At 41.4% G+C, this 14392-nt stretch overlaps 1 protein-coding gene and 1 long non-coding RNA gene across 9 annotated transcripts in view; both read right to left on the reverse strand.

Annotated features, from left to right (window-relative positions):
- Window positions 1-2384: 2384 nt before the first annotated feature.
- LOC138366894 (uncharacterized) lies at window positions 2385-5917 on the reverse strand. Its single transcript, XR_011229229.1, has 3 exons — window positions 5878-5917; window positions 3084-3287; window positions 2385-2487 (listed from the first exon to the last, which is right to left on the reverse strand). It is a non-coding gene; the product is annotated as an uncharacterized lncRNA (long non-coding RNA).
- A 2053-nt stretch (window positions 5918-7970) lies between these two features.
- LOC123755372 (ras GTPase-activating protein raskol) overlaps window positions 7971-14392 on the reverse strand; it is a 378842-nt gene continuing 372420 nt past the window's right edge. For 7 of the 8 annotated variants that reach the window (XR_011229178.1, XM_069327648.1, XM_069327642.1 and 4 more), the window contains 3 exons: window positions 10825-11046; window positions 9498-9656; window positions 7971-9298 (listed from right to left, as the gene is read on the reverse strand). Coding sequence is in view for 7 of the 8 variants with exons in the window: in XM_069327648.1 (XP_069183749.1) it covers window positions 9205-9298; window positions 9498-9656; window positions 10825-11046 (475 nt within the window). In the remaining variant the exon portion in view is untranslated. The remainder of the gene's footprint in view (window positions 9299-9497; window positions 9657-10824; window positions 11047-14392) is intronic. The other variant, XM_069327644.1, reaches the window with a different exon arrangement.

Raw genomic sequence — 14392 nt, forward strand, 5'->3', positions numbered from 1 at the left:
CACAGGACGCCACACGGGTCCGGTGGCCGCTAGTTGGGCCCCACACGCGTCCTGTGACTTCTTGGGATCCCCCCCCCCCCCTCCCCATTCATCCTGTGGGAGCTAGTGGAGTTGGCTAGTATCTTACGAAGACTTAACTTCTTTTATGTAACGGTAAACAAAAATAAAAAAAAAATTGCAATATTAACTATTTTAAACCTGACATTCCTTATGTTAACTTCGTCTCGTCCTCAGGTCCGGCCAACTACAACCGGATGAGAGAAGGCAACGAGAACAGTCTCGCTACATCAACGTACAAGGACATCAAGGATGGAGTAAAACTATGCCCTGCCCGTCGCCAGGGCATCTTGGAACTAAGATCTTCCGATCTAAGAGCTCACCTTCTGATGGACGACACCTCGCGTTGTTTCTTTACTCTGAATTTCAATATTAAATTGCTACTTCAAACACTTTTTTTTATTCCTTTCTTCCTTGTTTAAATGTGATTAATACTGCTGGGCACAATGTTCTCACGGCCCTGTCTGACTAGGCTGTTATAGTCCCTACAGTTACAGGCGCTACAACCTGGATCATCTTGTACAGTTTGAAAGTGTTAAAAAGACCCCCAGAACCTAGTTTCCAAACTGGATCGACTTAACCCTCCCCTCCATCCAACAAATCCCTACATACTCCCTCTCGTCTTGCATTTAGTAATGCCACTGAAGCTTGACATTATGGGTGGTAAACACACTTACAAAGCCTTGACATTACGAAGTCTACTCCCGTGGTAGGACAGCCCTACCATAGTGTTAACTTGGTCTTATAAACTTTCAAGCGTGTGTCATGCTTTCCGACCGCCCCTCGCGGTCACCTGTCCCTCAATGGAATTCTTTGACATTTGATATCGTTCGCCTTATGCGTTTTTGTTCTCGTATTGGCATCCTTGGTGATATTTAGCGCCCTCTGATTATTCCACACATTTGATGGTGCTACATAGCCTTCCTGGTTTGGTGCCTTTTGATAATTACTTATAAACTTTCAAAAGTGCTATAAAAATCACCCATTGGCAGGCAAACAATGAGGTGGCACAGGTCTGCAGGGAAATTGGAAGCAGACCTGCATAGGCTTAGTTTCCAGTTATACCGTGATTACATAGAACTGGCATGGTTAAATTTTTTTGCGATGTATGTAAACAAGTAATCTAGTGACCTCCATGCAGCGAACAGCTCTCTTATGTTTTCCGTACAAATGCACATCTTGTTAGGTTCACGAAGAGATTTTTGCCTAAGTACTTTTAAAGTAAATGTTATTCTTCCGGGGCTGTGCGAAAAATGGTAGTTTGAGGCCTTTAATAACCCTCTACTTGTCCCTGTATTATCATTTTTAAATAGCCACAGAATTGTGTTCTCCCGGCTTGGTGCCTTTGATAATTACTTACCCCCCTTTTGGTAGATGAATTAAGACTGGTAAAGTCATGTTAAAAGGACGACCATAAATCATTTAAATTTCAGTTCACATTTTTTAAAACCGATATGTAACGAGGTCAAAACTGAACATTCGTGCATCAGTCTCGTTCCAAAATTAATAAATTAAGTTACATCGTTCTGATGTTTCCAATTAAATACTTTAACTTTCTAGAACCTCGTTCAAAAGTCCCCCCCAACCCTCTCATCTTCCTCAAACTAGAAAGAATTCATTTTGCCATCTACAAAGATGCATTTATGATGTGTACAACTTAGTTTGTAGAGATTATATGGAGAACCAATATGGTAGTAAACTGACGTAGTGGAAAGATATATATGCAGCTCAACATGTCATTTAATTGATAAATTAGAATAAGTTTCAGTATATAAAAATTTAAAAGCATTTTAGGACACTGGAGAGTCTAGCCAGCGTTCAAATTTCTTCGATACAAACTCGCCCAAAATAAAATTAGGACAAAAATCATTCATCGTAGACGCCTGGCGAGGCCCAAAATAGTCCCACAATCAGGTTTTATAAGTAATCTAGAGTGGTTTGGGGGGGGGGGTTAAATGGTGTACACATTTCATATATACCCCCCCCCCTGTATTTTACTAAATGCCATGCTAATGTAGTCAAGCAATTAATGGTTCCCATAACCTACTAGTTAAACAATTTTTCCCTCACAATAATCTTTACAACACTTCATGTCCTTAATGGCAAGTTGTGTAGATACTTAGTAGCATCAAGATACCTCCTGTTTAAGATAAAGATTATGAGCTAGTTAAATATTTTAATATTTTACATAATTCAGGAAACGAGGCTATTTTTTGGCAGAAAACTATCAAAGGCTGGTCTTACAGGCGACAGACTTCACGTGGTGACAGGCAATATCGCGCCACTTCATGCCGTCGTTATTGGTCATTACTTTCTTTCAATTTACCAATTATTTCTACATAAGAGGTCACCATCTAATTTTACCAACGTTCTTCAGTACCCCGAGACGGTCTTCGTTGCCTTCCCTTGTCTAGCTGTGGTCGGCCGAGCCTGGGGACGGAAAGGGTAGAGTTATCACCATATTCTTATCACAAGGTTAAAAATAAAACCTCGATAGACCTCTTTACAGCCGTCTAAACCCTTAAGTAACCTGCACTTAAAATCAAACACTCAGAATGTTATGACTGAGTAGTGACGAATAAAATAAAACAAGCCATTCTGACCCTCCAGTGAGGGGTTTGTGTAGGACTACCTGGATGGCCAAGTCCTCGTCCCTTTCCATATGAACTGGCTCCCACGTAACAAAGTATCACAGTTACTGACAATCAAATCTATGCAGCAGGATAACTATAAAGTTTAATGCACGTGCATTTTAATAACTTCATTATAAACACTAATGACATTTAAACTCTTACTGCTATAAAGCTCCAAGAAGTCGTCCTTATCCTTCACCGATAGTAACTAGCTGGAAGCTCCTGCCAAGACTAGCAGTAAGAGTTTGCTTGATCCCAGCTGAAGATATTAGTATTCACGCACCATGAAAATTTATATTTAGTTAATGTTTCCAACAATTCAGACTATATCGTCTTAATTCAAAGTCATTACTGTTCTATCCTCAGGAGACACGTAAACAACGTAACACTCACAGTAGGGCAAGTCTAATCAACCCACGACGACGTTAACTAGTAAGGACGTCATGTCGACCTGGTGGGAGTGAGTTGAGTACTGTCCAGCTCCAGTTTATGGAAGCGCTCATCGCCTCGGCCAATCAGAGTCGCCGAACATCAGAATTCGCCACCGGACGAGCTATGCTGGTTAAAACAACCCTCGTGGTCATTTACCTCGTTCTCCTGCAACAATAATGTAAACATGAACGCTTTATTGACTTTGCACATCCTATCTAAATGGATGGCACTTTTTAGATCTAATCTACACTCCTCGCTTCCTTTACATAAATCTACTGTTAGAGTTATGAAACTAAGTTTTAAACCGGTTGGCGTTTTTAGACCTGTAGAGACGCTTTCTCTGAAGGATGACTTGGGAAAGGAGAAACTTGTGCAGACAACTGGCTTTATTTAGGAGACGGGACCACGACCACCAGGGAGCCGTCTGGGACCATGTAGTGGGGTCCCCAGGAGACCTCAAACACCCCACAACAGTATTTTAATCAGAAGCATTCTAGAATCTAGAAAGTATCACAAAAGACTCAAGATATTGCATTTAGACTTAACCCTGGTTCAAGAATATGGTTAACAAGGCAAGGTAAAACTCACCGATTTGTAGCTTATTTGCAATAATTACACGGGAAAGTTAAGCAGGATATTTGTTAAATTTGTAACCGTTACGCTGACCTAAGAAGCGTAAACCATTTGCTTAACCTCTAAGCTCGGGAGATAACACGTTTGTAGACGCTCAGAGGCAAACTAGGGGGAACTAGTTTTTTTTTGTGGGGGGGGGGGGGAGTAACACGCAAACTAATACAAGTATTAATGCTTTGTTGTAAAAGTGGCTGACAAATCTTAGTTCTACATTTACACTACATTACACTATCTACATTTAGCAGATTAAGGTAACACTGACGTACCTAGTAACTTTAATAGAATCTACGTGCATGGCTATACTGTACATTACCAAACTACAACTTTTTGAACGGCTAAAGCAAGCTGCTGAAGGAAGGTGTCCGGCGACTAGCATCGAAATTTTTCTCTAGGCGCGTTTGTCAAGCTTCTGACCGCCTTGTGGCGACCACCGGCGAGCGGATAATTTCATTACGAAACTGTAGTTAACTATTGTTCAATTGCAATGGTCGGGACGAATTATTCCGTAATCTAGTTATAATTATTTACATTACACTGAAGTCATGAACACAAATCCACTGAAATGTTATGCTAATTTAAGGCAATTTTACGATTAATATATACCTCGGGTAGCTATATAGTTAGCGTTTATGGTAGAGAACGTAAGGCAAACAATGAATGGACAAAGATTAACATCCCGGTTCATGGTTTGTAGATTTAACCATTTACACATTCCTAGAATTAAATCTACAGCCTGCTGAACTTGGTAGGCATACAAACACTTTAATCTTATTAATTTGATATTAAACATTCCAAAAAATTAGCCATCATTGTACACTTAGAAATTTTTAATATATTTAACTAAATTAAAAAAAAGTTTGTAGGCCAGACGTTAACGGCTAGCCTCTCGATACAAGTGAGGGTAGAGGAGCGTCAGGGACCAGCTTGTGTCTCCTATAGTGCCACACGCAGCATTATGCGCACTTCACCCAACCTTCGATTCTTCAAGATAATTCTGAAATAGTAGTTCCCCCCCCCATACACTACACTAGTTCCAATACGAGGAACCAGGGGGGAAAGGAAGGGGACGTAACAAGGGAAAAGGGAGTGGGGGGAGGGGCACGAAACATGGGGAAAGGGAGTGGGGGGGGAGGGGCACGCAACATGGGGAAAGGGAAAGGGAGTGTGGGGGGAGGGGCACGCAACATGGGGAAAGGGAAAGGGAGTGTGGGGGGAGGGGCACGCAACATGGGGGGAGGGAAAGGGAGTGTGGGGGGAGGGGCACGCAACATGGGGAAAGGGAAAGGGAGTGTGGGGGGAGGGGCACGCAACATGGGGAAAGGGAGTGTGGGGGGAGGGGCACGCAACATGGGGAAAGGGAGTGTGGGGGGAAGGAAAGGAGTGTGGGGGGAAGGAAAGGAGTGTGGGGGGAGGGGCACGCAACATGGGGAAAGGGAGTGTGGGGGGAGGGGCACGCAACATGGGGAAAGGGAGTGTGGGGGGAGGGGCACGCAACATGGGGGGAGGGAAAGGGAGTGTGGGGGGAAGGAAAGGAGTGTGGGGGGAGGGGCACGCAACATGGGGGGAGGGAAAGGGAGTGTGGGGGGGGGAGGAAAGGAGTGTGGGGGGGGGAGGAAAGGAGTGTGGGGGGGGGAGGAAAGGAGTGTGGGGGGGGGGAGGAAAGGAGTGTGGGGGGGGAGGAAAGGAGTGTGGGGGGGGGGGAGGAAAGGAGTGTGGGGGGGGGGGAGGAAAGGAGTGTGGGGGGGGGGGGAGGAAAGGAGTGTGGGGGGGGGGGAGGAAAGGAGTGTGGGGGGGGGGAGGAAAGGAGTGTGGGGGGGGGGGAGGAAAGGAGTGTGGGGGGGGGGGAGGAAAGGAGTGTGGGGGGGGGGGAGGAAAGGAGTGTGGGGGGGGGGGAGGAAAGGAGTGTGGGGGGGGGGGGAGGAAAGGAGTGTGGGGGGGGGGGAGGAAAGGAGTGTGGGGGGGGGGGAGGAAAGGAGTGTGGGGGGGGGGGAGGAAAGGAGTGTGGGGGGGGGGGGAGGAAAGGAGTGTGGGGGGGGGGAGGAAAGGAGTGTGGGGGGAAGGAAAAGGAGGGGCACGCAACATGGGGGGAGGGAAAGGGAGTAAGCCACATTACAAAGCTCACCTTCAGGAGACGAAGCTGGAACTGTATACCAAAAGTGAGGTAAAACACACTGAAGTGCATTTTGTCTCATCGTTCCTTTTATAACCAGCAGCCATCCAAACCCGGCCGCTGATTGGTTGACATTCACCCTAAAACTCACCCAATTGGTTAACATTTTGCGAGTCTGAAGTGTCAATTATCAATGGCCAACAGCCACTCCTTCACTTCCCCAAATACTGAAGTCGTCAGCGAAGATGATAGCTGTTGACACATGAACGCTTTCTTTACTAAAATCGAAAGAATTAAAAAAAAATTATAATAAGTCTCCATTATGTGTCAACTAGTGTTTCAAACCATGATTTAAACCACTATTCTACAGTGCATCCTGTTAAGGGGTTAGCATTTAGGAGAAATCTTGGTGCTTCTCAGTAAATTATAATAAGCACTATATATCATTACATATTACATTTAGCAGTCTCCGAGGTGTAGTGGCGCTACGCGTACTAACTACATAGATAAATAGATAGATATAATAATGATGCTTTTGCTAAACAATATTATATAAAATAGTATAAGCTTTCAATTTTTTTAAAGAGAATGGCTTATAGGAACGTTAACAGAAAACGATGTGAAGTTGGAATGTCTATGGGGTGCACTACTGCAAACAGGGTGGCTATAGGGTCCCAGAACAAGTCACACGATGTTTATGAGGTCCACTACTACCCAAAAGGATAGGTATGGGGTCCACTACTACCCAAAAGGATAGGTATGGGGTCCACTACTACCCAAAAGGATAGGTATGGGGTCCACTACTACCCAAAAGGATAGGTAAGGGGTCCACTACTACCCAAAAGGATAGGTATGGGGTCCACTACTACCCAAAAGGATAGGTATGGGGTCCACTACTACCCAAAAGGATAGGTATTGGGTCCACTACCACCTGTTGGATGGGTATGGGGGTTCACAATGCCCAATGGATGGATATGGAGCCTCACGATTTACTTACCTATCCTTCCCACAGGATAGGTATGAGGTCCACTACCGCCAACAGGATGGGTATGGGGTCCACCACCACTTCTTGGATGGGTATGGGGTCCACTACCGCCCACTGGATGTGTATGGGGCTCACTACCACCCACAGGATAGGTATGGGAGTTCACTACCGCCAAAAGGATGGGTTTATGGTCTACTACCGCCCACAGGATGGGTATAGGATCCAATACTGCCCACAGGGTGGGTATAGGGTAACTACCACCTGTAGAATGGGTAAGGGGCCTACAACCACACATAAGATGGGTATGGGGTCTACAACCACACATAAGATGGGTATGCTGTCCACTACTGCCCAGAGGGTGTGTATGGGCAGTAGTGATGCTCTATTACTCTTATCTATCCTTATCTCAATTAGTTTTTGTGCTTGGGGTTCTAATAACCAAAATCATCTCCGTCCTCTTAATTACTCAACAGAAATCTGCTATTAGAACAATAACAAACTCTGGCTCCAGACAGCACTCGGCACCCTTACTTAAATTTTTGAAAATGTTAGATATTAATTAATAAGTCACTGCACATCCTCTCAAAAGTAGTCTATATATATTTAAAACTCTGAATTGTAATGCCTATTCTGATCTTAAACACTTCCTAGAATGTTGTAACGCAACCCATTGGCACCACACCAGAAACAAATACCTATTTGATATTCTAAGAGTGTGACTTAACCAAACTAGAAATGCTCTGAAAGTCAAGGGACCCAGAATGTGGAATGACCTTCTCAATCACGTCAAAGGCTGTACATCTCTCAACCAGTTTAAAAGAAAAAACTAAGTAGTACTATCTAATAAACTCCATGTAACTTACCTTACCCCCTAAATGTCAACCATGTCTTGCTATTTTCAAACAAAACTGTTTGTTGACCAACTTGTGTAACTACTGATTTCCACCATTTTTGTTTTCCTTTTTCAAGTCAATTTATGCTATGATATCATCTAGTATTAAGTTTTAATCAAAGTGTTTTTTTCCCACACCTTGACCGAAACGCTGTGCGTATTATTGGCTTTAGGCATCCTTTGATGCATTATTTAGTTAAATTAAGGGTTGTTCAAGTAAATTTCACATTAAATTTATAATCAGTAAATTTATTTTGTCTATAACATGTTTAGTACAAATGTCACAATCCACATTTTGATGTGGACCTACAGAAATATACAACCTTGTTAAACCTTTGGCTTTCCAAGTATAAACGAGTGCTTTATAAGCACTTTATATTTCTTTGATACACTCTGATGGGTATCAAAAAATCTCGATCAGGAAATGTGGAAAAGTTACACGTCTCTTCTTGTGTACTAAATATGGACAAATATATTTTCTAATTATTTACAATAAATCTACAGTATGCTAATGTACATAAGATAGTGAGTCGGACGCACTGCACTGACGTTGAGCTTGAGAAATGAAGACTAATAAATCTAATCTTTGGTGTTCTTAGTCGTGTATACCTAACAAAGAACTACTATATAAACAAAGCATACCTGTACAAAGTGTCCACACTTAATACACTATACAAAGTAAGATAACTAAGCATTTCTATTGTAGTTCTATTTACAAATAAAAAAAACATAATTCACAGCTTTGACAATATAGAAGTAAGATAATGAGGTTACTTTAATCTTTAACTAAATAATAATAATAGTTTTTCAAAAGATGAATCTAATCCAATGCGAGTTTAGGTAATATATTATTTTAGTTAAAAAAATACACGCATGTCTTTAGTATACAATATCTGCATTCACAGAAGGTATATTTATAAGGAAAATATTTGGGTAATGCAGTACAAAGACCATATTGAACTGCTTAACATAACTGAGAACAATAGTTTTTACATTGTGTACTGAGAAGATACAATTTTAATACAAGTGATGGAATGTCAAGCGTGACGTTACTCTTAAGAGTTTTAAGTTATATTAACAAAAGGAAAGATCATAAGTATGAAAGATTGGACTAGGATGTGCAACAAGGGCACACGAGGTAAATATTCAAAACGGAGACTGTTTTTCTGAGGACCACATGTAGTAGGAATAAAAAATATTGTACTTAAATGCCCAGTATAGAAACACAAGAGAATGTGCTCTTTATATTGGATACTAATTTTTTTTTTTTTTACACACAGATTGATGGGTCAACATATTTGCCTGTGCACAAAATCTTTTTTTAACATTACAGTATATCAACTTCAGTACATTATATACATGTTTTCTCATTACTGCTAAATTGAAGTGATCCAACAATGGATTATTTCAAATAAAGGTTTTCTACAATTAGACACTTCAATCAAAGGTTACAGTTGTGTAGTCAACAGGAGGAGCTTTTGTAATCGGATGTGTCGGATGCATTGCAGGAATCAATGGTGGTGTCACCAGGCAGTTCTTGCTTCATTTCTCCAGATCTAATAAAAAAAATTTAAATTATTTAATTACAAAAAAAAATCAAAATTTTTATTGGGCTTTTATCAGTATTTTTATCAAAATTTTTATACAGATTATCAATTTAACAATTTGAAACTTGCCGCTATTATTTCTATTACAATACACTGCAGCACGGATATTTAAGTGACATACTATTCAGTACTGTACTTCAAAACCAACCGTGAACTAAGAGAAGCAATAGTGCGGATGAGTTTTGTGTTGGCTGAATCCAGGGCTGCAATCTTCTTTGCTTGAGCATCAATACGAGCATCCTTATTATGCATCTCTCTTCGCATTATCTCTTGCTCGTGGCGGAACTCTTGCTCCATGCTCATTAGCCTGAAGTATAATAATCATAATTTATATTTATAAAATTATAACATAGGGTACTTCACATTGTAATCTTTTCTATTTGTATATAAAGCAACCATTAATTTTCAAGTTTCTATACAGCAATCAATAATGCACAGATATGATATTAGACTGGCCAGTAGATTTCTGCTGAACTTTTTCTGCCTTTCTTGAAGATGTTGACATTTGCATATCTTAAATCTAGGGGTCTTTTATTTGGTCTAGGGATTTTTGGAATGTACCTGGATTGTACCTGGATGGGGTTCTGGGAATTGGTCTACTACCCAGGGCCAGGGCCAGGCTTGACTTGTGAGAGCTTGGTCCAATAGGCTGTTGCTTGGAGCGGCCCACAGGCCCACATATTCACCGCAGTCCAGTTGGTCCAGCACTTCTTGAAGAAAACTATCTAGTTTTCTCTTGAAGATGTTCACGTTTGTTCCAGCAATATGTCTTATATCCGCTGGGAGTGTGTTGAACAATCATGAACCTCTGATGTTTATACAGTGTTCTCTGTGCCTATGGCACCCCTGGTTTTCACTGGTTCTATTCTGCATTTTCTTCCAGATCAGTCACTTCAGTATGTTGTTATTTTACTGTGTAGATTTGGGACCTGGCCCTCTAGTATTTTCCATGTGTATATTATTTGATATCTCTCTCGTCTCCATTTTAGAAAGTACATTTGGAATGCTTTTAGACGATCCCAATAATTTATCCCTACTCTGCCACACACCCTGCTACTCACCCGCCCACCCAACTACTCACCTGCACACCCACTCTGCTGCCCAACCATCCTGCCACCTACCCGCTCAGCTGCCCACCCCACCCACTCTGCCACCCACTCATTCTGCTGCCAGCATGCCCAAATGCCCATCTGCCCACCCACATTGCCTGCCCTACCCTGCCCTGCCACCCAATCATTCTACTGCCTGCACACCCAAATGCCCAACTTCCAACCCACTATGTCCATTCTGTAACCACCCACCCAGTCTTCCATCTGCCCTAATATTCACCCACCCATCCACTATGATGCCCAACAAGGAAATAGGCTAGAGAGATGTAAAGGAGCTGAACTACAGGTAGCTTTCTGCTGCTGATAATGGGAACCAACATGGTTTAAGAAAAAATACTGGTATAAAGAAATACTGTACTTAATTACCTCTCCACTATAATTCTCATTTGATCTTCTTGTTGGTCCAGTATATTTTGTGGAGCTATATTAAGAGGCAACTGGTATTCTTCCTGACTAATGTGCCTCCCATCCTTCACCCAGCTGCCCACACCAGCTCCTCCTGATGACCTAGTCACAACGCTTACATCGTCTTCGGAGTCCTCATAACAGTGAGTGGGTCCACGGGGGATGTCCTCTCTGTCGCAAGATCTGAGATAAGAGTCACACTTGTATATTTTTCCCTTAAATCTCAATCTATCTATCTATCTCTATCTATCTCTATATATCTATCTATCTATATCTATCTATATCTATCTATATCTATCTATATCTATCTATATCTATCTATATCTATCTATATCTATCTATATCTATCTATATCTATCTATATCTATCTATATCTATCTATATCTATCTATATCTATCTATATCTATCTATATCTATCTACATCTATCTATATCTATCTATCTATATCTCTCTCTCTCTCTCTCTCATGCACACACAGACACCTACAGACTGAAGGAACTGAACTTGATGATGTTAGAAAGGAGGAGGGAGAGGGGGGGACATGATACAGATGTATAAAATACTTAGAGGGATTGACAAGGTGGAAAGAGAGGAAATGTTTACAATGCATAACAATAGAACAAGAGGAGCATGGATGGAAGCTGGAGACTCAGATGTGTCATAGAGATGTTAGAAAGTTTTCTTTTAGCGTAAGGGTAGTGAGTAAATGGAATGACCTAAAGGAGCAGGTTGTAGAGGCAAACTCCATTTGAAACTTTAAAAGGAGGTATGATAGAGAAATAGACCAAGAGTCATTGCATTAGACAACCAACGGCCAGAAAAGTGGGGTCCAACAGCTCAAGCTCGATCCTGCAGGCACAAATAAGTGAGTAGAAATAAGTGAGTACAAATAGGTGAGTACAAATAGGTGAGTACACACACATACAGACCAAGTTAGAGTAGTTAACAAATGAAATGCATTAGGAAGTGATGTGGTGGAGGCAGACTCCATACACAGTTTCAAATGTAGATATGATAAGAGTCCAATAGGCTCTAGAATCTGTACACCAGTTGATAGATAGTTGAGAGGCGGGACCAAAGAGACAAAGCTCAACCCCCTTAAGCACAACTAGGTGAGTACACACACACACACACACACACACACACACATAGGGTAGGCATATGTAGGTAGGTAGATAGGGGTAGGCAAACCAGTAAAGTGGTACATAAAGGCAAACCAACAAAATCAATAGAGAGAGGGGGAGTGAAGAATAAGGAGAGGGGGAACAAGTTCCTGAAGATTGCATACACCAACATAGATGGAGTGAGATCGAAGATACTGGAGTTAAGTGATGTAATACAGCTGCAGACACCAGACATTGTTGCACTCACGGAGACAAAACTTGAAGATGTAATTTTAAATGAGGTCATATTCCCAAGGGGCTACTCAATTTGGAGACGGGACAGAAAAATTAGGAAAGGAGGTGGCGTTGCTGTGCTGGTAAAAGAACACCTAAAGGTGAAGGAAATAATGACTGCCAATCCACAAGAAGTTGACATAATAGCACTAGAGATCTGCTATGAGGATGATAAACTAATGATGATAAATGCATATAGTCCACCGCCAAGCAGCACATGGTCAAAGGAGGAGCTAGATAGTAAACATGAAGGTCTTATAACAATAATGAGAGAGATTATAGCGAGAGCGGATAACGATAGATCACGACTGTTGATAGTCGGTGACTTCAACTTGAAATCCATAGACTGGGAAGCATATGAAGCTAAAACAGAAGATTTTTGGACCTGTAAATTTGTAGACCTCATCCTGGAAACATTCTTGTATCAACATGTTAAACAAGCTACGAGGATGAGGGAAGGGGACGTTCCCTCCATGCTAGATTTGATATTTACCAGGAAGGAGGAAGAGATATTTGACATTCAGTACCTTCCTCCCTTGGGTAAAAGTGACCATGTCTTTTTGGGAATAAAGTATGCAATGCGTTATAAGCTGGAAGAAAATAAGGAGGTTGAAGCAGTTGAAAAACCAGACTTCAGGAGAGGACATTATGGTGACCTTAGAAATTTTTTTAGTGAGTATAATTGGACAGACTTGATGCTAGGCAAGGAAGTGAATGAGATGTATGGCAAGTTTTGTGAAATATATGATAAAGGCACAAAAAAATTTATACCAAAACAGAGATGCAGGACCAGAAAACAGGATTGGTTCGACAGAAATTGTGAGAGGGCAAGAGACCAAAAGACACAAAAATGGAATCAGTATAGGAAGAGGCCAAACCCCCAAACATACCAGCGATACAAAGATGCGAGAAACAATTATACAGCAGTAAGGAGAGAGGCAGAAAGAAATTTTGAAAAAGGGATAGCAGATAAATGTAAAACAGAACCGGGCCTATTCTACAAATTCATAAACAACAAATTGCAGGTAAAGGATAATATCCAGAGGTTGGAAATGGGAAACAGATTCACGGAAAATGAAAAGGAAATGTGTGAAACATTAAATGAAAAGTTCCAAAGTGTGTTTGTACAAAATGAAATCTTCAGAGAACCAGACACAATAAGAATTCCAGAGAACAACATAGAGCGGATAGAGGTGTCTAGAGATGAAGTGGAAAATATGCTAAAGGAGCTCGGGAGGAACAAAGCAGCTGGCCCAGATGGCGTTTCACCATGGGTTCTGAGAGAATGTGCATCTGAGCTCAGCATTCCACTTCACCTGATCTTTCAGGCATCCCTGTGTACAGGAATCGTAGCAGACGTGTGGAAACAGGCTAACATAGTTCCAATCTACAAAAGTGGCAGCAGGGAAGACCCCCTCAATTATAGACCTGTATCATTGACAAGTGTAATAGTGAAAGTATTGGAAAAGCTAATCAAAACTAAATGGGTAGAACACCTGGAGAGAAATGATATAATATCAGACAGACAGTATGGTTTTCGATCAGGAAGATCCTGTGTATCGAATTTACTCAGTTTCTATGATCGGGCCACAGAGATATTACAGGAAAGAGATGGCTGGGTTGACTGCATCTATCTGGACCTAAAAAAGGCTTTCGACAGAGTTCCACATAAGAGGTTGTTCTGGAAACTGGAAAATATTGGAGGGGTGACAGGTAAGCTTCTATCATGGATGAAAAATTTTCTGACTGATAGAAAAATGAGGGCAGTAATCAGAGGCAATGTATCGGAATGGAGAAATGTCACAAGTGGAGTACCACAGGGTTCAGTTCTTGCACCAGTGATGTTTATTGTGTACATAAATGATCTACCAGTTGGTATACAGAATTATATGAACATGTTTGCTGATGATGCTAAGATAATAGGAAGGATAAGAAATTTAGATGATTGTCATGCCCTTCAAGAAGACCTGGACAAAATAAGTATATGGAGCACCACTTGGCAAATGGAATTTAATGTTAATAAATGTCATGTTATGGAATGTGGAATAGGAGAACATAGACCCCACACAACCTATATATTATGTGAGAAATCTTTAAAGAATTCTGATAAAGAAAGAGATCTAGGAGTGGT

This window comes from Procambarus clarkii, chromosome 20, assembly GCF_040958095.1.
Source record: "Procambarus clarkii isolate CNS0578487 chromosome 20, FALCON_Pclarkii_2.0, whole genome shotgun sequence".
NCBI lineage: Eukaryota > Metazoa > Arthropoda > Malacostraca > Decapoda > Cambaridae > Procambarus > Procambarus clarkii.